At 43.2% G+C, this 17,258-nt stretch overlaps 1 protein-coding gene across 1 annotated transcript in view; it reads left to right on the plus strand.

The window, feature by feature from the left end:
• Positions 1-17,258, plus strand: part of LOC137255548 (uncharacterized) — a 61,710-nt gene that overhangs the window by 43,366 nt on the left and 1,086 nt on the right. Inside the window, exon 2 of the mRNA XM_067792975.1 lies at positions 16,890-17,152. Within this exon, the coding sequence (XP_067649076.1) occupies positions 16,890-17,152 (263 nt within the window). The remainder of the gene's footprint in view (positions 1-16,889; positions 17,153-17,258) is intronic.

A 17,258-nucleotide genomic window follows, 5' to 3' on the forward strand; every position in this document is an offset into this window, starting at 1 on the left:
TCTCTTCACATGATCAGTTAATTTACCTCTTTCTCGCCTGTAGGCTGTCATATACTTCACCCTTTATTTCCGTTACATGGCCCACTAAAGTATTGTTCACAGCTCTTTGGAAATACCAATTATACATGGCTTTCTGTTCCTGTGAGGAGTGAGTGAGTGAGTGAGTGAGTGAGTGAGTGTAGTCTTATACTGCACTCAACAATATTCCAGCACTCAACAATATTCCAGCTATATGGCGGCGGTCTGTAAATAATCGAATCTGGACCAGACAATCCACTGATCAGCAGTATGAACATCGATCTGAGCAACTGGGAACCGATGACATGTGCCACCTAAGTCAGCGAGCCTGACCACCCGATCCCGTTAGTCGCCTCTTACGACAAGCATAGTCGCCTTCTATGGCAAGCATGGGTTGCTGAAGGCCTATTCTACCCCGGGACCTTCACGGGTCTCCTGTGAGGACGCCGAATGTGTGACGAGTATGACCAACTAAACATGAAGCGTCAAAGTCAGGGAATAACGTACCCGTCTTAACTATCTCACTGCCGGAACAGATTCCATTGGTCATAGAATATATACTGAGGAAAGATTAATAGATAAAAGGGTCGCAGAAACTCCCCGAAAAGACCACACCCTATGATTTTTTACTTTTGTCCAAATCAGTAAAATAGTGACATAATTTTGTTGGAACTGAAAGCGATATTTGAACTTACATATACATACCTATAAGTGTAAAGGTTCTGCAGCTTATATCCAAAGAAAATATAGTTTAAAAACCCTCATGTCCCCTTCAGCTGTAGCTGAGTTGTTCGACGTTGTGTCCTTTGAGATAACATCCCCGTCAGTGATGGGTAATAGATATCAATATTTACTTACTTGTATACATACCTGCTCTGCCCCGGGGTCAGACGAGCACCAGCAAATAGACTCATTTCTCACAAGGCCTAAGCAACATACGACTTCGAGGGTCTAATTCGAGATACTCATTTGTCAATATTCACACCGCAAGATGCCCCAGTTATCTGACCCTTGGCTAGGCTTAAGCAGTGCATCGCTAGGAATCTCCCCTGGTGGAGTGTCGAGGCTGCATGCTCACTAAGTAAAGTCTTCTTGTCGTAAGAGCACAATGAGAATGGGATGGTTGGGTTGTGTGATTTGGTTGATCACTGTGGGGATTGGTTGGTTGTACTGTATGATATGACTGATAATATTTGGGATCAGGTAGTCGGATTTGGAAATATGTCTGATTATATTGGGGATCAAGTGATCGATCTGTGTGATATGGTTGGTTGTAGTGGAGATCAGGTGGTGCTGCTGTGTGATATGGTTGATTATACTGGGGATCAAGTGATCGAGCTGTGTGATATGGTTGGTTGTAGTGGGGATCAAGTGGTCGGATTGCATATGTGAAATAATTAGTATGTATTTATAACATTTACATCATCATCACCATCATCAACAACAAAAATAAAAACAAAGGACACCGTTAGGCAAATGCACAGCATTTAGCTGTATAGCTGCATGGACGATCTAAAAGTATGGACAAAATCCACGTGTGTTGATCCTTGAAAATAGCAACATAGCATATGCAGCTATAGCAGATAATCTAAAAGTGAATTCTATTTTTAATTTAACTTCAGAAAAAAATGGTAGAAATTAATGAGATAAATGGTTTCATGGCAGTGAAATAGCAGACAGAAGGTAACAAAAATAACCACGAGGCTGGAGGAAATATGCTACACCAGGAAGTTCTGGGTGCAGTGACCGTTTCCAAACCGACAAGCATGTCTATTCATGCAAACAAACTATAAACAAGTCTCATGTATTACATCATACCTCTTTTTCCATGATATCCCTACAGCCCTGTGTTTCATCTGTAGAACCCCAGGTAATAGTTCATAAATCAGGTTGGCATTAATAGACATGTCAACGTCACAGGTAGCTTAAGGTTATTCATAAGCAGTGGCATAACAGAAGAAAGTTCATTGATCGTCGTGTTATGCCACGTGTGCTGTTTGCTAGGAAATTATCTAATGTATTTTAAACAATAACTTGTTCAAATACTAGTTTTAATGTTAAATGAAAATTGTGTGAGCGAGTGAGTTTAGTTTTTTGACATGTGTCAACCAAGTCAACGATCCTGACCACCCGATCCCGTTAGTCGCCTCTTACGACAAGCATAGTCACCTTTTATGGCAAGCATGGGTTGCTGAAGGCCTATTCTACTCCGGGACCTTCACGGGTCTTAAATGAAAATATTTGTTACACACCTTCGAGCATACGCAAAGGTTTGTCGGTCTTCTGTGGTGTTGAGCAGCATTCTCTTGCTTTTCTCCTTCTCTGTGGATCCGGGTGAGCGTCTTCAGCAACTCATGCTTGAATCCTCAATGAAGTTGCGGTTGAGAAATGGTTCTCAGCAACCCATGCTTGCCTCCCAAGACAGATCTCCATGTTAGAATGTTTGTTTGGATGGTTTACTGTTTAACGCCACACTCAACAATGTTAGACCTATATGGTTGCGGTCTGTAAATTATCGAGTCTAGACCAAATAATACCAGTGATTTACTGCATCAACATCGATATACAACATTGGGATACTCTTTCCACAAGCATGCTTTCCTGAAGACCGAAACCGCCCCTAAGTAGGCCACGTCACTTTGCAAGAACCCAGTAGGCCTACTTCCGGTCACCATCACTTAGTCCGGTCTAGTAAAGTCAAATTTGGCGGTCGCGCATTTTGAAACCAGAACCATTATTGGATATTTATATACCGCACATATCAATGCAACTATTGCTTGCTCAAGGCGCTGGAATTTGTTTCCCTCGATCACTGGATGTCAGTCTCAGCGTCACATCGTATTACCAATCTCAACTCCCTGGGGAGTATACAACTCATGCTGCTACTAGGCGCACCGAGTTTATTGTTGCTCTCTCCTCCTAACGAGGTACCCAGTTCACAGCTGGGTGGACTGGGACACATAGTCACAGTACTTTGGCCAAGTTTACTGCACGCTGCTATACCATCTGGTCATATAAAAACGGATTCGTGGGTTCTTTTAAGTGCACAGGGTTATGTACTGTACACTAGGGGTTGTGTACTGTACACCAGGGGTTGTGACAGCACAGAAAGAGTCTGCACACAGAGTTAACTCCAAGGTTTGTATACGCGGTCACAGGTGGGCTCGATCCCGACACCTCAGCCTCGCTGGATTACTAGCCAGGCGCTTTAGCCAGCTGGCCTACCGCTCCAACCAAAACTGGTTCCTGAACATACGCTTCTCACTGGAAATATGGTATCGCATGTTGACGTTTGCAAAGGCAACCGGGAACCATCGGGAGTAGCGCCTTGAGAGACTTACATGCCATGTTTTGACGCAGGTCTCCACAGGTTACAGGTTAGAACTGACACCCGACGCTACTGTGCGGTCTCACGGACTTGGGTGCATGTCATCTTGTACCAACTGCATTAATATTCTCGTACTGCATTGTTTGTGGTAAATCGTGCCACGACAAAAAGAAGTGTGGCCACGTTAGCTGAGGTATGCGCGGCAAGAGCAGAGGAACAGACTCTCAGTACGCAACTTGTTAATGAAATTATCACATTTTATATCGTATCATAAATATATTTTCAGACGATACGCATGTGTGTATGTTCATAATGTACTGTTCTCAGTTTGAAACAAGGAAAACGGAGTCAGTTACCCAAATACATGTTTCGTTGTACTGCTCCATGTCATTGCAAATGCTTGAGTCTGACTAGTTACCATAGTCCAAACCTTTTCGAAATCGATAATCGTTTACATCGTGCACATTAAAAATGTGGAAAACGTGTACAGTGTAGAAACACTTGTTCACAACAAGAAAGTGGACAAAAACGAGCAGTCTCTAATGTCTCATAGAGCCGGTTTGTATTCGATAATACCAAGGCGGTGAGCTTCGACTATACAGAGGGTGGTGGTTGTCAGTTACATTTGTAGGTGACCACGGCCTGCCATAATATGTGACCTGACTTTATATGTTGGTTTTAAAACACTTCCAAAAATATACCCAAATGACCCTGTTTTAAGATTTTACTGATTATGACATATAAAACGGGTGACACGGGTTGAGGGTAGTGGGGAAGTGGGTATGCTGTTCCGATGGGTGCTAACGGTAGATAGAGTGAGTGAGTGAGTGAGTTTAGTTTTACGTCGCACTTAGCAATATTCCAGCTATATGGCGACGGTCTGTAAATAATCAAGTCTGGACCAGACAATCCAGTGATCAACAACATGAGCATCGATCTGCGCAATGGGGAACCGATGACATGTGTCAACCAAGTCAGCTAGTCTGACCACTCGATCCCGTTAGTCGCCTCTTACGACAAGCATAGTCACCTTTTATGGCAAGCATGGGTTGCTGAAGGCCTATTCTACCCCGGGACCTTCACGGGTCAACGGTAGATAGAGGGTGCTTAAGGTAGGTAGTGGGTGCTTAAGGTAAGCAGAGTGTACTTAAGGTAGGCAGAGTGTACTAACGGTAGCTAGAGGGTGCTGACGTTCGGGAATACTTGCTCTTTTCGCGACACCCTCTGCTCGCTCCATTCGTGAAGATTGTTCTGCTTTTGCCAACGGTGGATTCAGTTTACGGGGAATGATGTTGCTCCTGGCGTTGACGAATATTGATCACAGAGTGAGTTTTGTTGTTCATATGCATCAGCGTTTACGATATTCTGTGGATCGGGAAAGTCATACTGTGTACCACATCTAAACATCGTCGGTCATTAGGCCTTATTAAAGTTTTCCAAATTTTATATAGCAAAGTGGACGCATTTGTGAAAACCTATTACTCGGAAGCAATTCCTTATATTAACATTTACCATATGTCGGAGGGTTTGTTTCAGATGAAACATTTCATTGGCTTTGCGTGTGTTTGTAAACGTCCCATCAGTGTTGCAGGTTAAGCTCACCTTTTCACATAACTGTTTGATTTTGTATATCAGATTTAGTAAGACTCATACAGTGGTGAATACGTCTGTGAGCAACCCTCATGGTTATGGAAAAGCGTTCCGGCTGTAATTGCATGCCGCTATACGATGATCTAGGATGACACTGTCTGAAATGAAAATCAACGTTACAGCCGCCGGCGACAGATGGCTGCAAACTCAATGAGCTGGGCAGGTTGTTTTCGCCGGCGCTAATCATACAGTGGGTGAGCGGATAAACATTCGCGCATACAACTTAAAAAACTAGTCATACCTGGTTCAAGGGAAGGTATACAGGGTCGCACCCTCCTTAACATGCCAGGCATTTGACGGAAGGAAAAGACATGTGTTGAACAACCCACTAGCCTAAATAGCCCTTTCAGTAGGGGTGTCGTCCACCGCAAACACCTCTTTATGACTTGAGTGACTCTCCCTCCTTAACAGCGTCTACAGACGCATGTTAATATGGAGTGGCGGTGTAAGATACCTATATACTGCAACACACACGGAGGGAAGAACGTGGGACGTACGTCTGTCAGTGACCGGCAACAGTCTTGCTTTACAAATATTTCCCGGACGGTGTATTGGTAAATCTGAATCTGAGACTGCAGTTTGTTACGAATGAATGTAGATGTGACAAAGATTCTAAATCCAAATCTTGAAAGTTTAAAAAAGCGTTATTGTGACTCGTTCACTCGTTACAGATTCATCTTGCTGGCATCACATTTTATGATGTGTAGCTAACACTGATTTGAATTCAAAATAGAAAATTATCGGGGCAAGTAAATGAATAAGTTTAGTGAACAGTAGTCTTTGCGTAGATTTGAGCGGTTAGATATCAAGTCGTAAATCTCTACGACTACTTAAGCACACATTGGAAGTGTTAGAGGATATTATACAATGTAGGCCTAAAGGGTATCTCAAAACAGACAACACGCGATCCTCTGAAACACTCTCATAGACCCCTCTTCCCCCTCCACCCCTCCCACCCCACCCCGTCTCGACGATACACAAGTGATACTCAGATTATGAAATATGACCAACCACTTGGAGGTGGAAATATGTCAAAACACGAACCTTGGCTTATTCTGTCTAAACTATTTCTCAGGATGTCATGAGTATGTTGGTACGCAAACATACCTTCTTTGACATGTGTTTGTACAGAATAACCGCCACACCATTACGTATCTGCAGTGTGTGCTCAACACAACGCCCCACCCGTCAACCGTCGACCTTTCTCAACAGAGCACGAGGACGGTGTCGAGTGACACGTGTGACGTCATCGTTGTGCTACGTCACAACAGGGCGTATGAATCAGGAGCGTACAACAATGTCGGCTTGTAGAACGGCCTTTCACAGCCGCGGCAGTGAAATATGAGGTGGACTAGTGTTACTTAACACTTCGAGACATCCCGAATGAACGAGTTGTGAACCACCCACCGAATAACGCGTGGTTGTTGGCAGGGGGAAGGCGCATTACGTCGCCTTCAAGATAATTGCACCTCTATACAAAGGCCCATAGAGCGAAGTGCGGTGTGGTGCAGAATAGTCAGGTGATATGTTGGCGTCAAATGTTGGTGAAAGAATCACTGTACATCATTGTAGATGTCAACGACAGCAGCAGCCAGTGTAATTAAACAGCACACCGGCAACAGATGCACGTACATGCTCTGCCATGTAATTAAAGTATCCGCATGTCGCTTGAACTAAGGCAAATAAAACATAGAAATGTCACAGTCATAAAAACTAAATTATTCGGATCCACCTTGTGCTAGTCGTGCATTGCATACGATATCACGAGGCGGATGTAGTGGGAAGCTCTCACAAGAACCTCTGGTGTCCCCCGCAGCCCGCAGTAGTTTTTTTTTTTTTTTTTTTTTACTTTTCTTTTTTTTTTTTTTTCTTTTCTTTTTTTTTTTTTTGGTCTTCTTTTATTGTTTTTGTTTTTTGAATATTGCTCAATCCGGCGTAAAACTACACTCACTCACTCATTTGTGGAGTTTTGTTAGCCTGTTGTACGTGGCCATGTAAATATTATGTGCGTGTTTTCGATGGGTGTATGGGTGTCTTAAGTGATAAACCAAACCGATAACCGTTGACTGGATTGAAATTAAATTTCAGTAGGCACTGATCTGTTAACCATGGTGCAGCATCTGACTGTGGGAGGACAGACAGACAGACAGAGTGGAGAACAACACAGCGAATCTGAGTGTCAAACGGGTACCCTGGGGTAGCCTTAAAACGGGGCAGACAAACACACGTCTCACCCTGGGGCAGAAAAACACACGTCTCACCCTGGTCGGAATAAAACATCCTATAGCTCTCTTCCAGGTTTCAGTTCATACATCCATGTCGGCTTCTCTGTACCTTCACACTTTCGTACACCACCTTTAAATTGCTGTTGCAAGTTGACATTTGACCATAAACTGTAAACTGCCACGGATGAATCCGCTGGTGTCTTAGAAATGTGTTTCAGTAGTATCACGTTACTATCATCTTTAATAACTAGTTGGTTGTCATATTACGGGCTAAGACTGATGTTATATGCCTACAAACGCCTTCTTTCTCTCCTTTACCTCGACATACCGTTAGGTCTGATTAAAGTGTTTGGCAAACACCTGGTGTCGTTCTGAGTCGTTCCATTTGTATTCTGGTGCTTCGTTATAGAATGTGGTCATGATACGGAAGCCCCATGTCTATTTAATTGTTGTTACGATACCCCTAACATCACGTATTGACGATAACCCGGGTGACCCTCCAGAGTGGCGAACTGAGGGCACCAGACAGCTAAAGGTCAGGGACAATGTCGGGATTGGGCTGAATGCGTTGTAATGGAAGTCTTTCATACTAACTTGATATCAGGTGGAATTCCATGGGCATTAAATAGTGATCTGGAAAACATACCTTACTCTACCCAGCTCCTCTTACTGACTGTCTACCCAAGTGCGCTTGCTAAACGTCTACCCAGTCGAACTTACCAAATGTCTACCCAGTTGAACTTTCCAAACTTCCACCCAGCTGCCCTAACCAACGTCTACCCAGCTGTCCTTACCAAATGTCTACACAGCTGCCCTAACCAAACTCCTGCCTAGCTTCGAACTTCTACCCAGTTGCCCTAACCAAAGTCTACTCAATTCCCGTTGCCTACCGTCTACGCAGCTGCTCTTAACAAGTATCCACCCAGCTGCCCGGTTCAACGTCTACCCAGTTGAACTTACCAAGCGTCTTACCAGCTATCCTTACTAAACGTCACCTCGGTAGCCCAACTTCGGCTGGGAAAATTAGTGCCATTAAAAAATACTGCCATTAATGCCTTCACTTTCACACATGTACGAAATCTGATTTGACGTCAAGGTCTTGAATTCTCAGTATTAGATATACTGCATTTTTGAGACCTTTAAAGTTTGTGCAGAGTTGTGCTTTGACACAGTAATCTGTGAACAAGTTTCATTCACGGGCGATAATATCTACATGAAATATACCTACATGAAGCTAACTACTTGACAGTGGTAGTACTCAAGGAGAATGTGACACCACGTTCCAAGCAACTACTTATGGTAGCTCTACCACCTGATACGGTAAACATATTGAGTATATTTACTTACATACACCGTCAGCTACAACATAAGTCCACTGACATTTTATTATGCTATATCTATAGCCGAAAGTCTATTTTAAGGTTCCCGCGTGGCTAAATGTGGCTCTGTCAGTAACCTTTTAACCTTAAATCACATTTTATCTACACATTAATCGTTCACATGCCCCAAAACCCCTAACCACTTTACAAAATGTAATTGTTTCTTGTTTCTCAATTATTCCTCAAATAGAGTAATCGCATGTTCGCCTGATTGGTAGATAAGCATAAAGAAAGGTCTTTAAACTAAGAATATGTCCTGACCCAGTCGCCTGGTGCAGATCATTAATAAAGGATAGTGTCTCCTTCACGTAAACGTTCACGACTGTTTGACCAAGAATGGTTAATGTACGTGTCGAACAGAGCGTGATTAATTTCATTTTATTTTACGCGTTGTGATACTAATGAAATAGTCATCTGATTATCCTGACATAGGGTTTTATATAAAATTAGTTTCATTAAATTACGTGGAATCGGAATATCAGGGTATCGTAAGTGAGATAAGTATCCGTTAGCTTAATAGTCTTTAATATGCCCGTGAAGATCCGGCTTTGGAAATGATCTTCAGTAACCCATGCCTCTCGTCTGAGGCGACTAACGGCATTGGGTGGTTAGATTCGTAAATTTGGATCACGTAGATCATCGTATCTCAGTTATGTAGACAGATGCTCATGCTGTTGATCACTGGATTATCTGGTCCGAACTGGTTTATAGACAGGCCGCTGCCATCTAGTGAGGCGTTAAACAACAAATCCAACAAACAACCAACAAATCATCCTCATCTCTAATGTTTATATGGCTTCCGGCCTGGTTGATCGTGTATAGGCCCACCCAACAGTGCGGGCTGGCTCTCTGTGTATAAGCCCACCCTACAGCGCGGGGAAATGTTCAAACCATCAGCCACTGGTTTGATTTGTCAAGACATTGTGATTCACAGAATTAGACCGTTGTAACGATGTCACGTTCACTGTTTTCGAAAACAATACACACCGTGTTGAATAAAAGGCAGATTTCGGTTCTTCAAGTTATAGTGAGTGAGTGAGTGAGTTGGGCTTTACGCAGCTTTTATCATGGCGGGGGTCACTAAAAATAGGCTTCACAAGTTGTACCCATGTTGAGTGCAATCTATTCATGGAATGTGATATTAAGGAATTTTCCAAGCACCAAAGCAAGGCTGCATTCCTGCAAGCATGACTTACATTCTCCACGTCCCTCCTTATCACAGGCGTCTACCCCTGACTCAGTCCATGTAGCCTGATATAGCTGTATTATTGGGTGATATTAGCCTCTCGGGGGCTGTACACGTAATCCACAGATAACCTCACTGGTCACAACTTCTGAAGCTGACGCTGACACCACGACTCGGATGCACCTGTACATGTCAATATTCAGGGAAATAGACAAGCATACGCGTGTCAAATGTCTACGATAGGCCAATGGTGATATACAAACTGTCATAATACACATCAGTTGTCATCGGAAACAGCAGCATGTCATGCATCATGACATTTGTACGTAAGAGTTGCAATGGATTTCACCATGTGGAACGTTACTGTGCAATGTGGCTATGAGGTGTCTCTGGCGGAAGGCCGTGAGTAGCTTGTTACTTCTTGTCATACTTTCATTTCATTATAGCAACATGTTATCATACTTAGAATTACCATAGCAACATGTTATTATTTCATATCATCATAGAATGATGTTGTCATACTTTCATGACATCACAACGTGTTGCAACAATTTCATATTATAAACGTTTCATACTTTCATATTATCATAGTACCGTATTGTCATACTTTCTTGATATCACAGCAACATGTTGCTATAATTTCATATTATCATAGCTACAAGTTGTCAGACTTTCATATTATCTTTGCAACATGTCAAATTTCATAGCCTTGTTACATGTCAGTTTCATATTGCTATATTTGGTAACATGTTACCATACTTTCACAGGAACCTGGTAGTATGTTGCCAGATAATTATTGTATCATCGTGAATTGTTGTCATGATTACATATTACCATAGCAACATATCATATGACCGTGTGTGCTGATATGCCTTAGCGTATAACATTTACTTGGATGATTCAAGTAACCCAAATCGGACACAATCGGTTTAAAAGGAAACTAACAGCTGAGTTATTGGCAGTGTTCATTGCTGTCATTATTACATCGATTGTGTTTCTATAAGGAAATTTCACTCCGGTCTCCTCAGACCGGACTTTATCCTACAGCGGCACCACCCTTTGTAGTTTCAACAACTTGTGCAACCTATTTCTGATGACCCCGCCGCGATATAACGGGGATATTTCCAATTGGAGCGTAAAACCACTACCCACTAATTCTACTACAGGATGTGGGAGGGGATGAGTTAGGGGTGGTGGTAGGAATTGGTCCTCAACAACACATACTGGTCTCCCTCACAGTCCCTCGACCGTATTATCTCCCTACTGCCAAGCCCTCTGTGCAATGCTAAAGCCTTAAATCTAGACTTCACCAGGTTAGTCTCCTCAGGGCTCTTTGCAGTTTATATGGGTTAGTGTGTTACTATCAATATGATAAATATTTAGAGACTATAAGCTTTGGTCTAACTGGTCACGAATTGTTGCCTGCAGTTCTGACCACTGGACTACGTGGTGGAACATGCAGAGCGTGGCGTTAGACAACAAGCACGACATGCTACTCCGCTGTGACGTCCTTGTATCGTAACCGGCGCTGAAATATGACAGTGTAAATACCGTTGCTGTTTGGTTTAATCCAATGTCCTCGGTGCTTTAAAGGGTAGCCCGGTGTTACAGGATGTGCCTGCCTGTTTCATGATCACCTGTTATCGTCACTAGATTTATAACGATCTACAAGGTTATGATATAGACGGAACCCTGATGAAGGAGTAAGTATACTCCGAAACAGTGTGCTACTTTTAAGGACGAAGAGACAGCCATTACTATTAAACTTCTAGATGTATCACTTCTAGGTACAGTTCAAAGACTCACTAGAAAGGACTGGTCGTAGGGTAGATTCCAGTCGGTTGTTGAGGGGTTTTGAGGCTACTTGTTTGATTGCCAGACTTGTTTGATTGCCAGACTTGTTTGATTGCCAGACTTGTTTGAGTGCCAGACTTGTTTGATTGCCAGACTTGTTTGAGTGCCAGACTTGTTTGAGTGCCAGACTTGTTTGATTGCCAGACTTGTTTGATTGCGTAGATCTATGCTCATGCTGTTGATCTGAATTATCTGGTCCAGACTCCATTATTTAGAGACCGTCGCCACATAAGTGTTGCTTGTATTCACACATGTGGAGAAACCTGTCCACGATCAGACTGAAAATAATCGCTCGACATATTTACAAAATAGTTAAGAGTCAGGCATTTCCTTGATGGATTTGTATACATGTTTCTTTATGGAATAAAACTTGTTTGACCTCGTGATAACACATATTCACTTTTACAGTCGAAAACGTTTCATGTTCACAAAAACTAGGTCGTCCTGTGCCCGCTAACTCACTCATCCACTCACCCAATCATCCACTCACTCACTCACTCACTCATCTACTCACTCTCTCATCCACTCGTTCACCCACTCATCTACTCACTCACTCCCCCATCCACTCACCCACTCACTTCCTCGTCCACCCACTCACCCATTCACTCACCCACTCATTCACTAACTCCACTAACTCACTCCTCCATCCATTCACCCACTCATTCACTCATTCACTCACTCATCCACTCACTCACTCACTCATCTACTCACTCTCTCATCCACTCGTTCACCCACTCATCCACTCACTCATCTACTCACTTACTCACTGCCTCATCCACTCGCCCACTCACTTCCTCATCCACCCACTCACTCACTCATTCACCCACCAACTCACTCACTCAACCACTCACTCACTCCCTCATCCACTCACCTAATCACTCACTCACCCTCTCGCTCACTCCCTCATCAACTCACTCACTCACAGTCACTCACTCAATCCCTAACTCAATCCCTCATCCACACACTGACTCACTCACTCATCCACTCACCTAGTCACTCACTCACCCTCTCACTCCCTCCTTCATCCACTCACCCACTCACAGTCACTCACTCAATCCCTAGCTCAATCCCTCATCCACTCACTTCCTAATCTACTCACTCACTCATCCACTCACTCCCCACCCACTCACTCACCCACACATCCACTCAGTCACTCCCTCACCCACTCACTCACTCACTCCCTCACTCATTTACTCACTCACTTACTAACTCTCTCATCCACTCGCTAACTCACACCCTCATCCACTCACTCACTCACTCACTCATCCACTCACCCACCCAAACACTCAGTTACTCACTCACTCCCTCACTCACTCACTCACTCACTCACTCATCCACTCACTCCCTCACCCACTCACTCACTCACTCACCCACATATCCACTCAGTCACTAACTCACTCATCCACTCACTCACTCACTCACTCACTTCCTCACCCAATCACCCACACATTCACTCACTCACTCACTCACTCACCCATTTACTCACTCATTCACTCACTCACTCACTCATCACCCACTCACTGACTCACTCATCCACTCACTCACTCACCCTCTCATCCTCTCAGTCACCCTCTCATCCACCCACTCACTTACCCTCTCATCCACTCACTCACTCTAACATCCACTCACTCACCCACTCACTCACTCACCCACTCACTCACTCACCCCTTCACCCACCCACCACTCTCTCACCCACTCACTCACTTCCACATCCACTCACTCACTCCCACATCCACTCACTCACTCACTCACCCACGTGCCCACCCACTGACTCACTCAACCAGTATCGCAGCTGTATTGTATTGGTCGGGTGTCTGTAGAGAGAAAGGAAGAACTGTGGTTTGATCCCTGGTTTCGCCTAATACATGAATAAAAGCTGGATCGCTATTGTTGATACCCTGCCTGTCACTTTTTATCAAAAGAATACAACCATTTGCCTGGGAGTCAGAATACTGCATCAAAGTAATATTGTTTCTCATTGAGCACTCTAATATAGTATTACTGCATGTCAGTAGCTCATCTCAAGGTCGTTGTTAGTGATATCATTTCTAGAATTACTAGTCTGTAAAGGCGACGCTGTCATTCTGGTGAACTTGACAGATACCACATCAGCACAATAAGACATGTGATGGCGGAACTGTCATTTGAAATATTCTCATCGTTGTGACTACGAAGTGATCCTCGATTGTCTGCTCCATCAATCACTTGATTGTCTGGTTTTTGTACAGGCCGCCGTCTCATGGCAGGAGTGCTGCTGTACCATGCGTGCGGAGTCAATCTGTGTCGACTCTGATTTTCAGTAGTTAGTAGTCCAGTCGAATAATTGCCAAATGGAATCAGTTTGGGCAGATAACCACGGCTAGTATTTCCCTTGCACTGACGTTGTTTAACATACTGGACCAGAGGCGTTATTTCAGCTTGTTCAAGTATCCTTCAATGCTTCTGGTGCTCGTCGTCATGACGCAATGTACTAGACCAGAGTTGATGTTGATATTGCTGCTACTGTCGTATTATACGGTAGAATAGGTTATTTCAAACATATTTAGTCAGTACTATCTGAAACCATTGTTTTAAATATTTTGATATTGCATTAGGTAAAAACGTATGTTTGGTATTTGTTACGTGACTGCGCAATACCTTAAAAAATATGTAAATTTTGGTTGAGAGTGAATGAGTTTAGTTTTACGCCGCTTTTAGCAATGTTCCAACAATATCACGGCGGGGGACACCAGAAATGGGCTTCATCCATAGAACCCATGTGAGGAATCAAACCAGGGTCTTTGACGTCACGAGTGAACGCTTTAACCACAAGGCCACCCCTGCTGCAGAGATGCCAAAAGAAATCTTGTAGCCTAGAAAGACCTAACGGAGCACTTTTGTTAAACTAAAACACAAATCAAGTTCTTATTTGTCAACAGTTGCAAGTATTTAAAATTCAATACTCCCCGATCACCCCTATATGAAATGTGCGGTCTCATGTGTCTACCGTGCAGCACGTGCGACTTTAGAATGTTTATCAAATGACTGGGACACGTACACTGAGGCTTCAGTCCCTCCGTGTACATTTCTTACAGGGGACAGTGCCAGTCTACACCCGTCTATAAATTACTGAGATGATTATCTAGACGGCTCGGCAGAAACAGTCAGGATCAGTCGTGACACAACTTGGGTTAGAAAAATGTCAGGCCTATAAGTTAACGAGTGATAGATATCCTAAGTACACAAAGCTGTCTCAACCGATAAGAAGTCTCGTAAATAGCTCAGCTTTTCGATCTGTACAGTTCTTATTTGCATACACGAATTTAAGACGGTTGGGAGGGCACAAAATCAGTCCCAAAGACAAATACATGTTTATGTCAATTATGACAGAAGTCTACTAATATCAAGGCGGAGGACATAAAGAAAGTCTTCAGGGAAGTAAGGGCAGGGCTCCCACTCAACTCCCAACCTCATCGGCGTTACGGGCGAACGCTTTAACTGCAAAACTTGTCCACCGCTCTGGAGATATAATTATAACCATTGCTGTGATCGCTCCATTTATATCATCTTGTTGATACCATATGTGATTGATCACGTATAAACTTAAACACATTTTAGTGAAATATTAGTCATTATTACTCAAACCACAAGTTAAACCTAAATTTTAAGTAGCATCCCCTGTAGTTTTTTGTCAGTACAGAACCCGACACGATAACGAACATACCGAAACTGTTATCTTACCTCACACACAAGTGTCGTTTTCTGATTGGCTAATCAATTATTTTCAATGTAACCCTCTTACAGGCGGGCTACATTGCAATATACCCCGCTGCCAGTGGCAACTCATTCGGTACTTCGTGGTGGTACATCTTTATCTTGAATAGCATTGAATCAGGCATGATGCACGGAAATTTCCGAATGTTTTGCGAATGCAAATCGATAGAAGAGAGAAAACTCTAAATCTGTTCTTCTTGTGTCGTCTGCAAAATCTAGCGATGGCTAGGAAACGTCTTGACTCACATTCCAATAAATAAATTTTGACAAAACGTTCAAATATAGTCCCTGTGAATATTAGCAAGGGGAATTACATCGCGGTGACTTTACTAAGACAATACCTGTGGGAAAAACAGCAAGATGCAAGCATCGAATCGTTTGATTCACACAGGTTGGCTGAAGTGTACGATCAAATACTCAAGCTTCAAACAGTTCAAAATTAACATTAAGGTGTTCGGTAAGATTAATACGTTGTTCACTGGTCCCTCGGGGCTAGTGGGTTGATGTACCCTCGATGCTTGTTTATGTTCCCCTTCTGGCTCCGGGAACATAATCAAACATCGGGTGTACTTCAACCCATGGGCCCATCGTGACAAGTGAACAACGTATAATAGAGCCCTTATCTGCGCTCGACATGTGCACAGTAACCTACTTTAGCAAAAATCAGAATACAGAAATGTACCAAAGGAGAAGTCCATTCCGGATTGTGCCGTTTCCTTGATCGGGACTATTACACTATTGTAACAGATGTATTTGATTGTGTTATATGAGAAAGGTGCATACACAGTAACAAACACTTCGCTGTGCAGAATACCACCACAACATATGGATGCGTTTTGGGGTTACGAAATATGGACACGTCCCCAGCTTTGGGTAGCTGCATTTTTATTTTCTTTAACGTACATTTCTGTATACAGAGAAGTTTCTGACGTACATACCTGTAGTACCTGTGCCCATAACGACTCACTCTTCTTCATTTAAAAACAACAACAACAACAACAACAACAACTAACAAGAATGAGCATCGAGCGCTGTAGAACAATATATGGCGCCGAATAAGGTTGGCCGGGTGCCGTCCCAGAGTCCCCACACTCTAAGCCCAACACAAGAGACCGCACAGACAGGCGGATCCAGGGAGGGGGATCCCTTTTGTCCTGAAATTTTCTTGAATCATCAAAGTCGGGTGAAAATGAAATGTTCACACCATTTTCTCAATAGTGTTCACCCCCGACACCCTTTCTCAAAACGCTGTGTCCTCACCTGTTAAATATGTTTAATATGAGAGACTGGCCGTAAATATACCGTAACAGTAGCGTGTTGTACTTTTTGACAATATGGCCGAATGCTACAGTTATATGTACATCCATAACCCCACTGAACAGCGTATATATTGCTGACATTAGGTGTTTTGGTAGATTAATCGTTGTGGGAGCAGACCAAGTGTCAAAGAGAAGCAGCTCGGGGTGAGGGTCTGTGTCTTTTCATTACGCCCCTAGGTGAAAACAGTCCTCATGTTAAATCCTGTGCTCCAAGTCCTCGTGTTAAATCCTATGATCCAAGTCCTCGTGTCAAACCCTATGATCCGAGTCCTCACGTCAAACTCTATGCTCCAAAACTTAGTGTCAAACCCTATGCTCCAAGTCCTCGTGTCAAACCCTATCATCCAAGTCCTCGTGTGAAACGCTATCATACGAGTCCTCGTGTGAAATTCTATGATCCAAGTCCTCACGTCAAACCCTATGATCCAAGTCCAACATTTGTAAGTGTTTAGGACTCAATTACAGTTATTCCATGAGAAATGTTCTGTAATTGGAGACTCATTCATCTGACTGTTATTGAGTCACTATATAATATCTCCTTTATCG

Source organism: Haliotis asinina, chromosome 11 (genome assembly GCF_037392515.1).
Source record: "Haliotis asinina isolate JCU_RB_2024 chromosome 11, JCU_Hal_asi_v2, whole genome shotgun sequence".
NCBI classification, from domain to species: Eukaryota; Metazoa; Mollusca; class Gastropoda; order Lepetellida; family Haliotidae; genus Haliotis; species Haliotis asinina.